At 39.8% G+C, this 20,508-nt stretch overlaps 1 protein-coding gene across 1 annotated transcript in view; it reads right to left on the bottom strand.

Moving 5' to 3' along the window:
• Positions 1-576: 576 nt before the first annotated feature.
• The window catches only part of ADCY2 (adenylate cyclase 2), a 225,914-nt gene continuing 205,982 nt past the window's right edge, over positions 577-20,508 (bottom strand). Inside the window, exons 20-25 of the mRNA XM_086468986.1 lie at positions 17,650-17,808; positions 10,103-10,249; positions 8,828-8,935; positions 5,996-6,110; positions 2,059-2,183; positions 577-729 (exon numbers count right to left, since the gene is read on the bottom strand). Coding sequence (XP_086325112.1) covers positions 577-729; positions 2,059-2,183; positions 5,996-6,110; positions 8,828-8,935; positions 10,103-10,249; positions 17,650-17,808 — 807 coding nt within the window. The remainder of the gene's footprint in view (positions 730-2,058; positions 2,184-5,995; positions 6,111-8,827; positions 8,936-10,102; positions 10,250-17,649; positions 17,809-20,508) is intronic.

Below are 20,508 nucleotides of genomic sequence, written 5' to 3'. Positions count from 1 at the left end.
GACACGTTTGTACAAAACTATTCCAGCATTGTTAGTTCTCTCTTCAGAAAGAATGCCAGCAAGCCACCCAACGTGTCCCTGGCTATGAGATGCAACTGGTGATCACATCCAAATCATGTGTGGACAGAGTAAACTTATTTACAAATACTGTATACTTTAATACCAGATTAGTAGATGCTATTGGGGAGCGACTGTATTTTCCAGAAAACACCATGCATCAGAAAATAGTATGCACCCCTAGCTTTATTGCCTTTTTTCCCTGCATTTGTCACTAACGTCTCTTTTTAGTCCTTTCAGGGCGAGTTACCTCCTTTTAATTCCTATTCCTTCTTTTCTTGTCCTTGAATAACAGTGCAAATAGCAGTACAATCTTCCAGTCCTACAGCGTACATCGCAACTGTCCTTGAACATAGGAATATCAAGGTGCAAAATGATGGCTCATGGGACTATTCTGCAGCCAGATTAAAATAAGTGCCACATACCAGAAAATAGCACGCATGTTAAGGGCCAAAATGTAGTTAAAAAGTGCGTGATACTTTCCTGAAAATATGGTATCGATGACACGTACAAGCATCTTCAAGATGCCACGTTCCCTTGTGAAAGGGATCTTGTCATTTCAGTATGTACAAAGTATGTCTTCAATTCTCCTTTTCCTTTTACATTTATTATTCCTCTGCAAGTGCTCATATACCCCAGTGTTTGCAGGACGTTGTTTGTCTCCTCTGTAACCTGCAACAACACAGTAATACAACCAGCGTTGGTAACGGAGCAAAACGGAATCTTCTTCCAGAGTGTGAAGAGAACATATGTTCTGAGCAATTGTAAGGGTTTTGCTATAATGCTTGTAAGGCCTTTAAGGGTCTCAAGTGAGGTGTGAGCACCTGAGCTTTCAAAGAGTCTGTTGCTGGATGCCCACTCTAATTGCTTACGTCAAGTATCAAATTTGGTATAACCATTTCGGTACCTAGGAATGCAAACAGAGGGCTCGTAGACACACAAATGGCACTAGGGACAACATTCTTCCTCATACAGCATTTTTCTCAACTCAGGAGCTGTTTTACATTTCAGTAGACCCAAGCTTCCCCATCTTTTTTGCAAATACTGAGGCTGTGTGAATGAAGTGATAGGAAGACCTTAGCACCATCTGTCAGAGCTGCTGCTGTCAGTTTCTCACATAACTGGCAGTGAACCAAACTTCAGGTGGTTCTGCCATTTCAGGTGAAAGCCCACTAGAACAGAGGTTGTTCAACAGCATCAGTTGTCTCAGACTGTTTCTTTGTGAAGCAAGTAACTGTTTGTAGATGTCATTGCTTCAACATCCCTTCTGTTTTCAGTTCTGACCAACAGCCGGGTTGTTTTTTTATTTTAATTTTCCATTATTTAGTCCTGAACAGTCTCAATCATAGATTTGGAAGGCCCTCAATCACATGCTGGCATCCAAAAATGCTAGGTAGCATACTAGGCAGATACTTAAAATGGGATCCCTGACTACAGAATCACTGGGAAGTTAGTAAATTGAAGGACTTTTCTATACAGGTATATAATCTATACAGATAATAATCTATAAAGATTATTAATCAGCATGGTTCATTAAAAGGGAAGCTTCATGATAGCTTTATGGATTAACTTGATGTAGAGCAGTTATGGTCATTTCCTTTATTTTGAAATAATTAAAGTCAGGAATGCCCTTCAGAGATAAGGTAGCTAGTTACGAGTTTAGAAATTCACAGAATAGAAATGTGATTTCCCTCAAATCCTCTCTTAATCTAGGGATGCACTTCCAGTCAACCCATTACTTCCTCCACTGTATTCCTCTTTGGGGTCAAGACAAAATTTTGATTCTCGACCCATTTTCCCTATAATTTTCTTTTAATGCTTTACTTTCCTGCCCAAGTTCTAATTATTTTGAAATGTATATGTACAGCTGGTAGATAATTTTTTTCTGCAGGCATTCTTAGCTCCAAAACACAGACCTGTTTAGTGTACAAACATATGATGTTTTTTAAGCACCAAACTCAGAGGATTAATGATAAATACTAGCACAAAACCAAGACTTACCTGTATTTTATCTAAGACACCAGTGCTGTCCATCCTGCTGGCCACATTTACTGTATTGCCCCAGATATCATATTGTGGTTTTTGAGCTCCAATTACTCCAGCTATTACAGGTCCATGGTTGATACCTGGAAAACATCAGAACTTAACATTAAGAATGAAGGTCCACCAGACAAGGACACAGAGTGCATCTGGTAACATATCAAGTCTATGAACGTGGTATTTGGCCTATGCAGAATAATAAGCGCAGCAACCAATAGTTTGTTCACAACTGTTTTATCAACCACGTACAGCAGGAGGATGTTAAGTTATAAAAATGCCAAAAGTTAGTTCATCTAATTTTAGTTTTACAGCTCCCTCCCATCCTGAGTAAATCTGGTATTTTCAACCATTAGTATCCTATTAACCTGCCATTGCCTTTATTAGCTAGCATGAGGAACAAACTGTGGGAGAGCAGCAGCTTTTCTGGGAAAACAGACAGACAAGAATTTCTTTTTATTTCTACTTGTAGTGAAAAGGGCTTCTCCTCTCTGCAGTAGCTGATGGCCAAATCAAATGAATTCTACAGCATTCTTTGCTTCTTAAATGTAGAATAAGCTAATGTGAATGAGTTGGAAGGATTTGATGGCTTGTTCTGAAGGCTGGATTGTCCACAGAATGGACCTAAATAACTGCAATATAAATATATGTATTCAAATAATTTGATAAAACATGGAGTAAGAGTACCAAATTGCTAGCTCTGAAATGCACGCTGTAAGAGTGAAGAACAACATAGCATAGTCTCTCATTAGATTTTGGGCATTTTTTATCTTGCAGTCAAGTTTGTATCCTATGTTACGTTTGTAAAGGGAGTGAGTTGTACTCTGCTAGTAGGGAAGGAAACAAGGAGGCAAAATCAACAGCACTCATTAACCAGCATCAAATATACTGGAACTGTAACTATACATACTGATAAGCAGGAAAGCCAAGTTAGATCTAGTGAGAAATAAACCCTGGACGAGAAGTTTGAATTTCTAAAATTATCTACAGGTCAATGGATCATAACTGAGCTCTATTCATTCCTTGAAAGAAACCATCCCTAGGGATACATTGCAGCAAAATATAAGTGTGATTGTAGCACACAGAGCTGGCTCATCTAGCATGGATCATATGTAACAGAGCAGCATGGGCTAGCAACCACACTATGAGCCCACTTGGAAACCCTGGAAAAAGTGAATGCAGCAGTTAAAATTGGAAAACTGCGGAAATATACAAACCCTAAAGGATACCAGAGAGACCTGATAAATACCTGTCTAAGCGCTTGGGATTAAATGCACAAAGGGACTTAGGCCTTGCCAACACTGCATTAACAACCAAGCCGTGGGTGTGTTTTTCTGCCTCATGACATCCAATCTGTAGAAAGCACTAGGGACCTAAGAGTGGAATCCACGAAAGCCATCTGCTGAGGAGCCAAGCTGGCTAGTAGGGAATACTGAAGAGATGTGTGTGGCATATGCTTTGCCATGGTCCAGAAATTAGGGCAGTGCGGTGGGACTTTCCTACAAAATACAATGGGCAGGAGGTCTACTTTTTTTACCTCCTTCCTGAACCACCACTGCTGATGGTTTGAGTAATACCTCAGGGGCTGGACAGCCATCAGCAGATCCTTCCTTCTTCACGGAGACTTCTACCCATATCTTTTAGGAATTCTGGGATGTGCTGCTCTATGTCTTTCCTGCTAGTGCAGGTCTCTTTTGCATGACATATGTGAATGTTTGTTGGGGCAAGGCTGGAAGAGTAGTACTCTCAGTCCAAGTGAATGCTCTAACAGAGGGTGACACCATCTGTCTGTCTCTCATATCCAAACTGACATTTAATTATTCCGTGAAAAGGCAAATACTGTTCATCAGGACAGACAGAGAATATCTCATTCCAAAGCATCCTACAGCCTCAGCTCATAGCATTCTCCAGGGAACAGGGATCCCAATGCTGCAGCAGGCTCAGCCAAAAGCAGGAACCAAATTAGGTTCACCTGCAACACAGACAAATGTTCTAACCATGAAGCTATATGGAAAACAAGACGTCAGCCTCTATTCTGTTCTGAAACAAAGCAGTATTGTGCAAAACTTGCTGCAAAAGCACATCTGAGCTTCGCTAATAAATCAAGCACCTTAGCTAACGGAAGGGGAGGAATGGCTGAAATACAATCTAGGTGCTCCCCTCCCTTGCCTGACAAAGCCAGAGTAGGCTATGTACCTCCTAAGGCACAACTAGCATTCTAGTTGAAAGCTGAGACCTCTAGAGAGTTGCAACAATTCTGGGGTTAGATGCTGGCTAAGGAAGGCTTTTACAAAGGGCAGTTTGGGTTTAAATCCTTACAACGGAGATTATGTCTGAGGTAAATGTACAAATGTTTCTGTGGCTCTGACTGCTAAGGATATCAGATGCTTTCATGGTCAGGTGGTGGTGGGAAATGTAGAAGAGGAGTGAAGATGGGAAGTGAAGATCTCAGCAGCACCCATATTGGGTTAAGCTGGCAAAAGTGCCAGTTTGGGGCCTGTGTCCCTTTGTAGATATAATCATTCCCCATTTCATGAAGCAAAACAGTCTGACTTCTCTGGAACCTATAGCAAACCCTTTAACAATCACAAGTAGGTTATCTCTTTTTCCCCTAGAAAATTTGTTTCATGATCCCCACTTTAAAGGGGAGTCAGTACTGCTTTAATCAGTTTGCAGATTTAGCCCCAACACTTGACAATTCTTTATCTGCACAGCTGACACAAGCATGTTTGCAAGTACGTGGCATGTCATCTACGGCAAGAACAGAACTTTTATTCTGCACGGAAATACGGTATCTCTACATGTTTCTTTTAAACCCATCAAGTTCTGCAACACTTTGAAAAGGAAGCATACTTCAGGTTTGCCTTGTCATTTTTTAACTCTAGCAAGTTAAACATACTGGCAAAGGAGTGCTCTAAGGAATGCATATTTCAAGTCACAAGATAGCAAGTTTTGCCAGTGGGTGGCACTGTGAAGTAAACACGAGAGCAGCAGCCGAAAGAAAAAGCAAGTGGCACAGCAAAAAAAGACAAGACAGGAGAATGACTGTTGGAAATCAAATACTTTTGACATATTTACAGGATTTATGGGTTTCCAATATTTATTTACTGATTTCATTTCACACTTTCCAAGTTACATAGTGCATTATAAAACTGCTGTGTACTGCTATCAGGAAATAAACATTTTGGAACATATGGTTCTTGACCAGCTTTGAATTAATTTATTTCATTATCCTTTCCATGGCTTACTGCAGCTGCCTGCTTTTTTAAAATACCATGATGCACAAGTAGAAGCAATTAGAAGCTGAAATATAAGGGATACCCCTTTCAAATATAAACAACTAGTCCTCTTTGCTCTTATTTGTCAATAATCACAAAACAACAAAGAAGAACCTCCTTTGTCTACCACTGGGAAGGAAAGGGTGCATTTTTGTATGCTTGCTTGAGTTTAGTACATCTAAAATATTTCAGACTCCAGACTCACTGGCCCCTTATAACTCCTGTCCTCCAAAACCATTTATGTAGTTTTGTAAAGCCCTGTCTAGAGTCTTCTTCTGTCCTTTAGAACTGATAAGCTTAAAAAATGTATGCGGTTAACAACCTCTAGAACAATTACTATAGAGTTACCATAAAACCATTCACAGCCACGGGAGTGTATTTTTTTAACCAGTCTTTACTCAGGAATACTGCCTTTTTCCGAGTCCTGCCTTGAAACATGCCTTGTGACAACAGCAGCTATGGTTAAGGAGCAGTACCACATAGGCTGCCTTGAAACAGGGTAAAGGTGGTGCTATTTACTTTCATGTCCCCTTTAGTTCTACTAACATTTTAATCAGTTGGTATTTCACACTGAATTCTCCCCCTCCTCCATGACATTCTCATAAAAATCCTGTGATACATACCCACTCGTAACTTGAAGTCATTGAAGGAATGCTTGTTTATGACATCCAGTTTTGCCACCAAGGCAAATGCGAACTCCACCATGGTTCCTATGTGCATATACTGTCGTTCAGGTTCCTGAATTTAAACAACCAGACAAATAGAGTAAAATCATTTTCCTTAGTCTTAATTGCTGTAAGAACACAACCAAAACATGCTGAACATCTGAAAACACTTTAAACCCTTAAGGATGTCCTAATGCCAGCAGGCAGCAGGCAGCAGAAGAAAAGTAATGTAGAAGATGGTGCCCTGTTGTCCTTGTTTGGCTGTGATAGAAGCACAGGCCAGCCATTAGCAGTTCCCAGTCAGCCAGGGCAGCTGACCTGAGTGAGCTACAGGGGTAGCCCAACCCATCATGTCACGGTCACTATAAAGGGGGAAGGTTTCCTAAGGAGAAAGGTTATTTCTGGTGGGGTTCTTTCTGCTCCTCCTCTGCTTCTGCTGAGGACTACTCTGATGACAGCATATTTATTCAGCTAGGTATTTTCTGTTTGTACTGGTGGTGGTTTCATTAAATCTATTGTACTTCCACCTACAGGTCCTCTCTCCCTTTTCCCAATTCCCCTCCCTGACCAATGAGGGTTCACCATAGAATTGTTAGGTTGGAATAGACCTCTGAGATCATTAAGTCTACCTGTTGACCTAATACTACCATGCCCACTAAACCATGTCCCAAAGTGCTACATCAACACGCCTTTTGAACACCTCCAGGGATGGTGACTTCACCACTTCCCTGGGCAGCCTGTTCCAATGTTTGACCACTCTTTTGGTAAAGAAATTTTTCATTGGGTGATAGAGCAACTGTTATGTTTAGCCCTGGGTACAGGCTAAATGTAGACGCCTGTTCAGCACCAGCTAGATCAAACAATGGCCAACAGACCAGGATGCATTTTACAATCAGGCAGTCTGGATATGACAGATCCAAAACATGCCTAATCAAATGCCTTGATTGTCAAATAACCGATAAGATGACATCTAATCCCACAGGCACTCAATGTCTTTATGTGCCTAGGATTTGCCCATTAATTTTCTCTATGTGTCTGCTTCTATTTTATGTCCTTTAATAATAAATAATGTCTGTGGGCAGCCTCACAGGAACTCCTCCCTCCCACTGTTGCACAGCTTAACACCCTAGTTAAATGCTGAAGATCCAGTGAAATTCACAATATTAAGAGTTCCTCCACTGATCACATCGGGTAGATAAGCAAGCACCTCTGAGAACTTCTAATAGACCTGAAAATCTGAGAACATCTAATAGGCCTGAAAATTAATAAAATACAAGAGGAAGAAGGCAACCCATCCTCGGTCCCCTAATTTACTAGCTCAGAGCTTACACCACTTATAAAGGCTACAGACTTAATGTCACCTCATACATCAACAGTGTAGCCTGATTTCTAAGTACTGGTTTGAGTCCCCTCAGGCTGAGGAGGAAACTGATTTTTGGGCTCCCACAGCTGAGGGTAGGACCCTGATAAGAGAATGATTTCGTAAGAGATGGCCTCACTGATCTCTATGAGAAATGACTAAACTTCTTCATTTCTTGAGATAAAGTGTCAGAAGAGATGGACAGATGACAACTTCAGGAAGTGATTCATAGAGTAGATGCATCAGTCAGCCTAGGTGGCACAGCAGTGGTACTCGCCAGAGCAGCTGTTTAGATGAATGAAGCCTGTTTCCTTTGGAGTTCACTCCTAGCTAAGACAGATGGTTTCCTGTTCAGTTGATGCATTCAGACACCCCTCCTTAGGTACTTAGTTTTCCTTAGGTGCTTGTTTTAAGCTGGGGGCAGTTCCCAGCAGTACGTATGCCTAGCAGTCAGTCGCTGCCACACTAGGTACATCTGTGTATCTGTGCATCTTTGGGCATCTGGACTGAAGGCTGCTGAGTTCTGGTGGATTTCTTTTTGAAAATGTGTGTTAAATCACCAAAGAATCACTAAAACTTGGATCTCTTGATTCACAGTTTCTGGAAATAACTCAAACAATAAATTTCTTCCTGTGCACACACTAGTTTTAGTTGTGACAGAGCTCCTCTATATCTTCTCATCTCCAGTCTAGAGTTCTGCATCTCCTTCATTGCCTTCTCCTCCCTGTATTAAATGTCAGAGCTAATTTAAAATAATTCTCCCCCCCCCCCCCCCCCCGCCAGGATCCTTAGGGTCTATAGTTCAGGTGTTAATTGCTTCTGCCTAAAGGAACATGAGTTTGCCAGAGCACATTAGTCCTTAGCAGAGAATGTGTTGATTCATAGTTGCTGTCTCTCTCTCACTAACCTGTAGTACTTTAAAGACCACGGAAAAAGCAAGTTTTGTGTTTAAAAGTTATGAATTGCTTCTCTGAGCTTCATTTCTACTGACTGCAGTTCCCAATCCTGCCCAATTAAGCAAACCAGAAACCCAGGAACACATTCTCAATGCTGAGCCTTAGGGTTCTGTAAGTCTATGGTGAGTATGGCGACTCAGCCCTCCCAGCTTATAATGGAAAACACTCCATCTTGCAGTCTTCAGTACACTCTATAAATCCAGTTCTGCTGCAGCATGTAGGAATAAAATGCTGGATTGTATTTAGAGCAGAAAGCCTGTTTTAGACTTAAAGGTGGCATTTTCAAATCACAATGGGAAGAACAATAAATCACAGGACTACTAAACAAAAGTACACACTTGTCCAGTACAATACAATCTATGTTAAGAAAAAAAAAAAAAGGCCACAACATTATATGTAACGTGCAGTTTAATAAACAGAATTTTAGCCTTCATTTGAACATGTTTTTAATTAAGCAGGAACCTTTTCCTGTACCTGACACTGTTCTTGGTTGGGTGTAGCACTCAGTCCTGTTGCTGCCATGTAAGTGCTTCCAATGGTCTTTATCTTTTCAACTCCACTGAACTTTGGCTTTGACAACAACTGTAAAACAAGGATGGTTAGTCATTATTCAGACCAGCAGCCTTGCTACTCTAACAGCATTGTTACTATAACAGCATTCAGAGCATCGATTCTTAGAACAGCCTCTTAATAGACCCCAAATGGCTTCACAAATATATACAGGATGAAGGATCTAAGGATGAATAAAACAGTGGTTACAGCCTCCAAGGAAAGGGAATTTCTGTTTGCTAAAATACCTTTTTATTATAAAGGGACTAAATTTATAGTAATGAGAATAAATTCCACTTTATTATACATAAAACTCTTAAAATTCAGTAGACTTTGCACTCATTTGGTATTGGAACTGAGTCACCATGCAAGCCAACAGTTAAGCTTTAAGCAGCTTTCTGAAAGTAAGCATCTCTTCCATGCTAATGAGACAGTCCATGCCAATGGGACTAAACCCCAAGGATTTTAGTTCATATCCCAGTTTGTTTTGGACATTCCCATGATCTCCAAATGAGTTTGCTGCCAAAATACGCTCTGTAGCTGCAGAGCCACAAATCCAGACTGTGCTCTCCAAGTCATGACACAATCTTAATGCCTTTTTTCTGGTATCTTCATCACCAATAATCTTCTTTAAGACAAATACTGTTCTCAGCAAGACCTTTACAGCTGCCTTTTCACAATCCACCTGTTGTCATACTCTGCACTTGCTTGTAACTTCAGAGAATGGAATATTAAAACTTATACAATCCTTTCAGTCGCTCATGTATCAACTGATCAACATTCTGTATGAGACCAACACAGATCAAACACAAAGCTGTACCATTTTAGAGGACATAAATGTACGTACCTGACTTTAGGCACTAGTATTTAGAACCTGCAGTTAATATATGGCATATGATATAACTGCCTCCTGAACTGCAGCTAAAGGGCAAAAATTTCTCCATCAGAAATACACATAGGATTCTCATTATAGCAAATTAAAAGCAATTGAATATGATGTCAGATCAATATCTGATTTATCCCACACAAAACCCTTTTTCCTTTAACACTCCCTGTAAGTAATTTCCACATGACTGGGCACACGAAAGTTCTTTTCTGACAGCTCTTCCACTGTCCGTTTCAAGTTATGTTTGCTTACTGTTGCATACCCTGAGTTACTAAGACTGAAACCATATGTTGATTGTTGTTAGAAGTACATACATCATCGAAGTCAGCAATGATCTCATTTAGCAGTCTGAGACATTCCAAGCCTTCCTTATTTACATCAGATTCTGTGTAAAACTCCTTGAAATCCGGAACAGAGGCAAACATGACACAGACACAGTCATATGACTGATGATACAGATCCTGTCCGAAAGAAAACAGAATAGAGAAAAAAAATCTGTCACACTTAGCTCTAAATAAAAGTTTCCTTATTAATATGCAGTGCCCTGGTTCTGCAAAGGGAGGTGTTGCAGTGGTTGGAATGCCTTAAGATGGTGGTTGGGTATTTTTTGCATTTAGTTTCATTTACGAATTTTTAATGGTGTATAAACCTGTTTGTTAAAGAGACTCAATGTATACAGCTGAAAATATTTCAGTGATTTAAAGTTACCTTTTTTTCCTCCTGAGCATTAACTCTGTGAACATAGCATGTTCACTAATTTATTATATAGGACTCATTTCTGAGGCTTCACATGAAGAGAATTTGGTCTGGCTTGCATGGCTGAAACTGTATTTTACAAAACAATCCAATTTATTATTATCTGTCTTTATTATTGTAGTAACTAGAAAATGGAACCAAAATCGCAAACCCAACACACTACAAATGTGTAACGCAACACAATCCTGATAGTTCCTAACCTAAAATGACAAGATGCTAATAGGTCAAAATAATTGTCATTTTTTTTCCATAACAAGGAGCTGAGGCAAAGGGAAAGAAGTCACTTGAACTAAAACTTATTTATGTCAGATTCTCCACTGCCTTCTGTGACCACTGGAAGATTCTGGTGCTAAACATGATCACACCACACCCCCCCTGCCCCCCTTTGGTTTCCTCTCCACTGTCCTTAAACATTAGAATAGCTCTTCTTTCAGGATAAATTCACATCCTAAAAAAAGGAAAGGAAGAATATTTATTAAACTAATACTTTTAACAAAAATTAGTATCTATACACAAAGGTAACCGAAGCAATAAAAGATGCTGTAAACTACTATAAAGTCAAATTCTGTTCAAGGTACTAATTAAGTAAAATGAGGATTTCAATATGAAAATCATGTGAATAAGGTGAATAGGATTTGTTCTGCGATTTCAAGAAGCATCAGATATTATTTTCCATTTTACTTAGCGAAGCGGGTTTTTTTTTGCCATCTCCCTGGCAGCATGTTTCTTTTTGGAAGAACGTGGTACACAGATGTGTGCAGACATAGTGAATCTCTATAACATAGTGATCTATAACTGAAAACCAGCAGAACTATGGGAAAGCCGTCGACCGCCTCATCCCAGAACAGGTGTGAGGGAAGTTTTCTGGGCAAACATGAAAATAATGGCAGACGGGGAGGAACATGGGCAGCTGGAGGAGGCAGATGACCTATTACTAGATTTTTCTGCCCCTGTATGTTCTAAGGATTCCATAACCAGAGCATCACTGAAGCTCCACTATGCCTCTGTGCAGTGGGGATGGACAATGTCGTTGCAATTCATCATTATTATTTATATTCTTAAAGCTGAGCTGGTTGAAATCACCCATCTGTACCTGACACCCAGCTTACAGCCATATATACAAAATCAGCATCACTTTAGTGTGACCCAATTGTGCAAATGAAAAACAACTAAACAAAACATCCAAGCTGACGAGTTCACTGTCAGATCACTACCAAACTTCAAAGGAGTTCTGGAGCTCCTGTGTCCTCTTGCCAAGAGAGTTTCTCATGAAGAACCAATATTGTGATGATATTTTTCTGCCACCTATTTTATCTATCTCCATAAACACCTGGTTAATAAATTTAATCCATATAATAATCAAATGGTGGGGAGAGGGAACCTATCTGGCTGGCTGATGTCAACTGAATTTAGGCAATTTAAGCACGTGAATGAAATATTTAATTTGAGACTGCTTCAGACAGTGTTTCTCTTTCTCAGTGCACTATGGAAAAAAGGCGAAAGAGGTGATTTTTGCTTATTCATGAGGAGTGCCTGAAACTATACAGGGTGACTCTGACTCTTAAGAAATTCAGAAGCTCAGGCCCCAAATAGCCTCTCTTTACTCCAGTCTCCCACAGCTATAACCAGGTCCGCTCTGTGATACTGCAGTGACATACACTGGCAGCTGTCTTGGGTATGTATGCACCTAGAGTCAGTGCAGATATATTCAAATTAGCTTGAAATTAGTTAAGTGGAGCAGGAGAAGAAGATTAACAGGCTTACTCCTCAAATGTTTAGCTTTTGCAGTCTGCATTTTTCTTCACATCTACCTACTTCAAATTTACCTCAGGCACGACTACACTGAAAGTACAGTAACATTTGCATATAAATATAGTCAAAAGTCAAGATCTGATATGCTGAGTGCTTTTCATAGGCAAATTGGCAGAACAGGTACAGGGATTACATTCTGTGGCTAACTGAGCTGTCCCGTTTCCTCAAGTCACTTTCCCTGTAACTCTATTTCAATTTTGGCTGAAGGAATTCAGGCCATGCACACGGTGCTGGTTATGAAAAGAGGACTGCATCACAAATACAGGGCCTTGGTAATACAGAAGGGGAAATTCACAGTGTTATATAAAAGCCTGGAGGGAGATACAAGAGTATATAACAGAAAGTAGACAGATAATACTCAAAACGTGGATTATTACACAGTTTTGAAACTTGACCTGACAAAATAAACAAGTTGTATGCATTTGTGACAAATATTTTTTTTTTAAATTTGTTCATAGTCCTACCAGCTTGAAAAATCCATTAAGTTAAATCCAGCCAAATTAATAGTACAGTTATAATTAATATTAATACACAATTCTATTGTCCTACAGATTCTGTTAATTAGTAAAAAAAAGCTGGTTTAATTTACCAGATAAACATTAAATAGCAGCTGTTTTATTTGCTCTATTGAATCCTGCTGATTTTGCATCCTGAGAACGTAAAACATGCCAGAATTACACTACTGAAGAGATACGGGCTGTAAAGTTTGTGAAACAGACAAAATCGAGGCACAGAGGTGATACTGGGACAGTGCCATATCTGAAACAGTACATGGAAACTAACGCCATGTAGAGGTTTATTTGAGAATACAACTTCAAGTCATAATAATACAGGTCTGTTAGGAGCTACAACTGAACCCTTACAGGAAAAGCAGACCAACTATACAGTGCTGCAGGCATATGGTATTACTGAATAATATGAGGGAGAGATGGTAGAAGATGGTTTCATTTTACCACTTCATACAGACAGAAACCAGAAAATAAATAGGACATTTAAAAGTAGAATAAGGAAAAATATTTTACATAAGAGATACATAAATATGTATTTCATTTCTATTCAACAACATGAAAGACAAGAACTTAGAGGGTTAAAAACCTGAATTCTTAGGTGAATAGGGAAAAGTGCATCACTAGGAAATGTATAAAAAGCATCTGCAGAAGCAGATTACATTTAGAGGTAAAAGCAGAAGCATGAATATAAATACATAAAGGGCGAGTGTCAGGAGGATGGAGCCAGACTCTTCTCGGTGATATCCAATGACAGGACAAGGGGCAACAGGTGCAAGCTGGAGCACAGGAGGTTCCACATCAACATAAGGAAAAACTTTTTCACTGTGAGGCTGACAGAGCACTGGAACAGGCTCCCCAGAGAGGTTGTGGAGTCTCCTTCTTTGGAGACATTCCAAACCCGCCTGGATGCATTCCTGTGTGACCTGCTCTAGGTGGTCCTGCTCTGGCAGGGGGCTTGGACTAGATGATCTTTCAAGGTCCCTTCCAAACCCTGACATTCTCTGATTCTGGGTAATAGCACATCAATCATCAGCTGTTCCTCGAACTTGCTGAAGTATCTAACACTGAATACTGCCTGGGCCCTGCAGCTGACTGGACTGCTGATGGGTGGCAACTCCTTTCTTACTATGATGTGCTGGTTTTGGCTGGGATAGAGTTATTTTTCCTTACAGTAGCTGGTATGGCACTATGTTTTGGATTTGTGCTGGAAACAGTGTTGGTAATTCAGGGATGTTTTGTTGTTGCTGAGAAGTGCTCACACAGAGCCAGGGCCTTTTCTGCTCCTCACACCACCCACCAGCGAGCAGGCTGGGGGTGCACAAGGAGCTGGGAGGGGACACAGCTGGGACAGCTGACCCCAGCTGGCCAAAGGGATAGTCCATACCACATGATGTCATGCTCAGCATATAAAGCTGGGGAAGAAGAAGGAAGGGGGAAACGTTCGGAGTGATGGCGTTTGTCTTCCCAAGTCCCCGTTACGCGTGACGGAGCCCTGCTTTGCTGGAGATGGCCGAGCACCTGCCTGCCGATGGGAAGCGCTGAATGAATTCCTTCTTTTGCTCTGCTGGTGTGCACGGCTTTTGCTTTCCCTGTTAAACTGCCTTTATCTCAACACATGAATTTTCTCACTTTTACCGTTCTGATTCTCTCCCCCATCCTACCAGGGGGGAGTGAGTGAGTGGCTGGGTGGTGCTTAGCTGCTGGCTGAGGTTAAACCATGACATACGGTTGCCATTGAAAAAACATCTGTCTTACAGACATTAAACGTAGAGCTCTAATTAGCTATTAGGAAGCGCCTTTGCTGTCTTCCCTGAAAGCAGAAGTGTTGCCCAGAACAAATCATGGCACAATGTACAGTCATCAGGAACAAAAATATGACTTGGCAAAAGACAGGAGAATAGGTTCAAATAAAAGTGCTGTTGTGACACAAGAACATCAGTGTGCTTTATGCTGTTGGCTTCCACCCAGTACAGGGACAACCAACCTGTAAGAAAAGGCTGCATGCCTGACTTACAATTAGAGACACAAATCTTCTTTTTTCTATAACCAGAGTTATCACTCCTTCCTCTTGTCCACCTCAAAAATAAATGAACACATTATGTAAAACACTTGTCATATGCTGAAGCTCAGCAGCAGTGTCCCATTTCTCCTCCTTCCTCTCTAACACTGGGGCAATATCCATCCCCATTAATGCTCTATAGCATAGTACCAGCATGGAAACAACAATAAATGGCACTGTTTATAACAAGATGAGTAGTAATTGTCGCTGTCACAATAAATGTCAAGAGAATTTAAGGAGGCATACCCAGCTAGTTTATTTTGATCATTCAAAATAAAGTCTGTGGCAATTGGGTGTCTTAATTCTCCTTTAAGTACTTCTCTTGACACAATACTCTCCAAAATGTTTAATCAGAAAATTAAATGCAACACCATTCCAGGAAGGAAGAGCTTTGCTTCTTTCAACAAAAATAAAATTGTCTGCAGTCAGTCCCCCTTTTATGTTTTTCCCCTTTGGTAACATCTGAATTTCTGCTGCTTGTCTCTCCTTACTGTCCCCTCTTCTTTTCTAGTAACTGGAGATCTTCTCGGGACAGAGAAGGCAAACTGGTCCCATTCTGCCTCTTAGAAGGGTACGACGGTCAGCTTCTCTGGGGCAGAATTTCTGCTCAAAGTAGGGTGCCAGCTCCATCCTGTAGCTCATGAAACAGGATTCCTCTTGCTCAGTTAATGTGCTTGCCAGTTCGCTTGCAGCACAAAAGCTCCTGAGCACTTTTTACTAATAGGGGATCTGGATGCTAACAGCATAAAAGTAAAGGCTGCAGAAGCCAGGTGCAGATATATTTAATCCTGGCCCATTTCCTGCTTTTCATTTTATATTTGTTCCTATCTTTCTCTCTCTCAACTGGAAAGTACTCTGGTACCCAGCATGCAGACTATAAGCAGAAACCCAGTTCCTCAGGTTCTGGTAAAGCAAACAAACTTTTATTACCATTTGTTCTGAAGTAACTTTGCTTTTACCGTATCAGCAGTAGTTAATGTGTATCCTGTTACGAAAAGACCTTTGTTGGTCATCTAAAAGTACAGTCCCACTACTCCCAGTTAGCAATCATCCACTCATTTTTTCCCCTTTCATTCCTACTGCCTGTTCTTCAGCTGCACACTTTGTTTTCGCTTTTCTCCATACAGCTGCATGCATAAAATTCTAAGAGGAGTAATATTCTGAAACAGACTAGTCATCCATTAGATTAATTTTCCTCTCAAAATCTGGTTTAAACAGAAAAGAATATACATAAAATCATATTAACATGAATGTTTGCAACTAAGGAAAACGTAGACAAATTTCAATTCAGTATCTGTTGACCTAAATATCCACCAAAGAAAAAAAAGGCTTGATCTGTCCTAACATATTCTTAGGTGTATACACATTCACACACACAGAATGTCGTTTAAAGCTCAACACATCCTTGCTGACATTGAAACAAATCTGAAGACATGACAGATGCTTATATTCTTGAACATTTCCAGGGATTTAAAAGGTTCTTCCCTCTTTGAAAACTGTGTTTACAGCCAAACAAAACAAGAACAAGAATTTTATTTTTAAATGAATGCCACTAAAATAAAATCAAATAATTTTTACTTCATCTGACCAGATAGATTGGAGAGCTCAGCACATCAAAATTTTCGCTCTTCATTAAATTTACTAAAGCGCAATCCAACCTAGGAATCTTGAGGGGTGACAATGTAAATCCAGTTGCCAATACAAAGGTGAGCAGATGGTGTTGCTCTGCTGGGGAGCTGAGATGGAATAGCACATAAATGAGAAAGCAATCTCCTGATGGTTTGCTGTGTTTAATGCCTGAACTGAGAACTGGAGCTGAGCCAACCTGGCTTCCAGCCAAGGTCTTCACTGGATTCAGAGGAACCCCACAGTAGTTTTCATTACACATCAGCTACCAAATGAACATTTGCAGGTAGTACTAAAGTACTGATATAAAGTACTGATTAGTACTGCTTAATGCAAACCACAGTGAAAGGGAAGACATTGTGCTTTTAGACTCAACAGATCAAAAACGAATCCCTGGAGCTGCCCTCTCCCCTCTTTTGTGAGTTTTGGAACAATTCTTTGATATGCACAAGTAATTCAAACCATTGCATTTAAGATCTCTAAAACTGCTACTTTGTCCTAATGCTTTTATTTTTTCATCCTGTTTTGCTTTACTAAAACTGTAAAACAATATTAGGAGCAGATCTAATTTCCACCAAAGTCAACAGGGGTCTTTTGGTTGACTTTTCTGATGCTTGGATTAGGTCCATAAGCAGTGAGTAAACAGGTAATTCCGTGTTCAGAACCTCTTTCCAGAATTAACATAGCCACTATTTCGAGGAAAAGGTCAATTTTCACTCCAGTAAGCAAAGTCTGCAGTCACCAGAAGAAAATTCAGAACCTGGATGCAGCTCCACTCTGTTCACAAAGGAAAGAGTATCTGAATTCATATGTTTTAAATTTAAATACATGTTGATTCAACCACCCCCTTCTTCCTCCTCACCCTTTTTTACCCTCTTTCAAAAGGCAAAGTACATAAGATAATTTCACATTTTTTACTTCAAGGGACTAAGGTGCATTCAGTGCTGTAAAGCAAGCCTTTCAAGTAGGTAAGGGGGAATGAAAGAGATTGTAAATCTATAATCTTGCTGTATGGACATACTCTTCAAATCAGCATTAAGTGTTATTTCCAGGATACGCATCTTTCTTACGGAGCAGAGGATATACAGAGATGGCTGACCTCATTCTTCAGGTTTCTTGCCAAGAAGTGTTCAGCTACGTGGGCTGGAAGCACGTTCTCCAGAAGCACACGATTTAGGTTCTCCATGGTTTCAATCTCCTCCCGCTCTTTTTTGAACTTGTTCTTCCACAGGAAGTCTAACCTACAGTAATATTCATTCTGTTACAAGAGGACACAGAGGTAAAGAAACAATAGGCATCTTGTCCTGCTGGAGTACAGGTTTAAGAGACAAAATAAGCACAGTACATCATCCCTGCAACACTATTATTTGGCCACTCAAGTACAATTCCAGATCCCACAGAAATCCACCCCCAAGCACGCACTACGTGATATACATTTCACCAAACTTATAAGGCCCCATCCAAAAAAGGCCCAGAAAAAAATAAAGTTGCAAGGTGCCTTAAAGAATGGAAGATTTATTTATTTACTCTCAGGCTTCAGCAGAAATTCATTCCAGAAATCAAACACTGTTATGGAAACAATTTACAGTTTTGCCACTAAATATGATGTCCTGTTTATTGGAAGTGTAGAATTTCACTTACAATAACAGACCTTTCAGGAAGACCCTAACTTTTACCAACTTGAACTTCTGTCACGCAATAAGCCTGGTAAAAAGGGGCTAGTACAAGAAAAACCAGCCTATCGATATAACTTCAGTTTATCAAATCATTACCAGATTATCAAAAATGGCCCAATCAGCTGGGACAACCTAGTTTTGCTTTTGTGAGGGGTTCTTTCTCTGTTTTTGTTTTTGTTTTGTTTTACACTGCTTTCTGTAACACTTGATCCTTCTTTTCTTTTTGTCACAGAGTTTTCATAACTGTTTTTAACATCCCCTACAATAATAACTGGAACTATATGGAAATGTTTAATATTCTTGGAATATTAGTATTTTTTGAGATCTAATGTCATTAAAAAGATGTTGAGAAATGAATAAAAATGCATTTTTGTGGAGCGCTCTCTACTTCTTTTCAATATTGTCAATGTTTTGTCATAAATTCTGTGACATTATTTCTACAGTAAAGCCTCCACTGGCCTGACTATCTCATTTGAGCTGGTATAAATCAAAAGCTATTTCAATGCAGTTCAATGGTTTAACATTATAATGCAGACTCAATGAAGACTATGTTATTAACCAGGAGAACATGATTATGATGACAATCTTCTAGAAAAACCTAAAAAATGCTAGCTAGTATTATTACCAGTCAGTAAGTATTCACAACAAAATGAGATTAGTCCTTCTGATCGGACAGTGGCTGTCACAGCTCAAAATGATTTATAGGTATGTTGTTGAGATCACAGCCAAAGCTAGAGTTGAAAGTTGAAAGAGCTGGTACCAAAATGATTTGGCAAGCTTTTAAATATGTATATTATATATTTATACATCTAAGTTCCCAACATAGATGATAAATTCAAATGTCACCAACTGTATTCATGCAGAAAAAAATCCAATAAAAACCTGGGATGTCAAAATTATTTGCATAAATTGATAAAAGTAAAATGGATGCCTGGCATAAAACTGAAATTAGGTATTCATACATTGTACCAACTTTGTATTGAAAAGAAAAGGTTCTAGATAAGCTGAGGTCTCCAAAAAGACATGTTCCTTCTTTAAGAGCTAACATTAAACAGCTAATCTATTTACTGCGTCACTATTTATTGAATGAAATTTAAGCTGCCACAAAACATGGTAAAGAGAATTCAGAAATCAGAAAAAATAAAGCAGAATGTATTCTACAATTTGCTTTCAAATTAAAAAAGTCAACATATCATATTTCAAAATGCCTATTCAGACTTTTAAAAACAAAAAAGCACTACCTTAGTAAAAATTTACTCTAAATTGTGTGTGGTTTTTGTTTGTATGGAAAGACCCTGTTCAATCTTTGTAGCCTTGCAGTCATATGAAACCCAAGATTGTTTCCTACTTTACATGTTATCTCCAGAACCTTTTCAACATATCAGAATGACAGTATCTCAGAATAGCCCTTATACATCTGTAGGCTTTACTTGACAGCACTTCCCAGCGGGTGAGCATAGTGGAATGCCCAGGGAGGCGTGAACGGCACCGCATTCCTCCAGGCAGCACAGAGCAATTGGCTTCCTCCAGGACAAGAGACTACCATGCATCTGTGCAAGGCAATGCAATGCAACCCCAGAGGTTCAAATCAGTGGTAACTTCTTCAGCAAAAGAAGTTACGTGCAACAAGAACTGATTCATGTCGCACTGATGGCACAGAGATGGGTTTATCTATATTTTTAAATTCTAGTGGGACATTCACCTGGGTCTATTTTCAATATTTGCCTGAGTGAGGCAACGAACTAATTCTCCTCACTGAAAGAAAGTCACACAGAAAGTCAAGTTAAGCAGCTCAAGAGTAGCTGCCCATGGGGTAGGTGTCTACAGTCAGGGGAGATGAACGTGATGGCATTCAGCAAAGGGGCAGCAAAGGCAGCACTAAAGCAGGTGAGACCAGTAGAAATTAAACATGGGTTTTCATTCAGGTGAGGGAGCTAAGGAGATTCCACATCACAGCTATTGCTTACAGACAGCAAGTCTGAGAAATTGTCTCAACATGGAGCGTCAGCAGAAGATTGGAACACATTAGTAAGCTGACCAACGAGAAGTCATCAGCACGAAAGTAAACAAAATGAAAAGCTGCTGCTCCGAAACCTGTAGTGGATAGCCTGATCATTCAGTGTCAGAGAACTGACAAATGGTAAAGATACAATGCAAATCTTTGGGAAAGAACTGGGGGGATCCTGGGAACAACAGAGCAAGGTACTTTGGGAAAAAACTATGCTAAGGAAAAGAGCTGTTTAGACATCTTAGCTGAAGCTGATACAATGGGGATGAGTTGC

Source organism: Leptosomus discolor, chromosome 8 (assembly GCF_034619465.1).
Source record: "Leptosomus discolor isolate bLepDis1 chromosome 8, bLepDis1.hap2, whole genome shotgun sequence".
In the NCBI taxonomy this organism is placed as follows: Eukaryota; Metazoa; Chordata; class Aves; order Leptosomiformes; family Leptosomidae; genus Leptosomus; species Leptosomus discolor.
The sequence above is the reverse complement of the archived record's forward strand: the minus strand, read 5'-3'. Positions and strand labels throughout refer to the sequence as shown.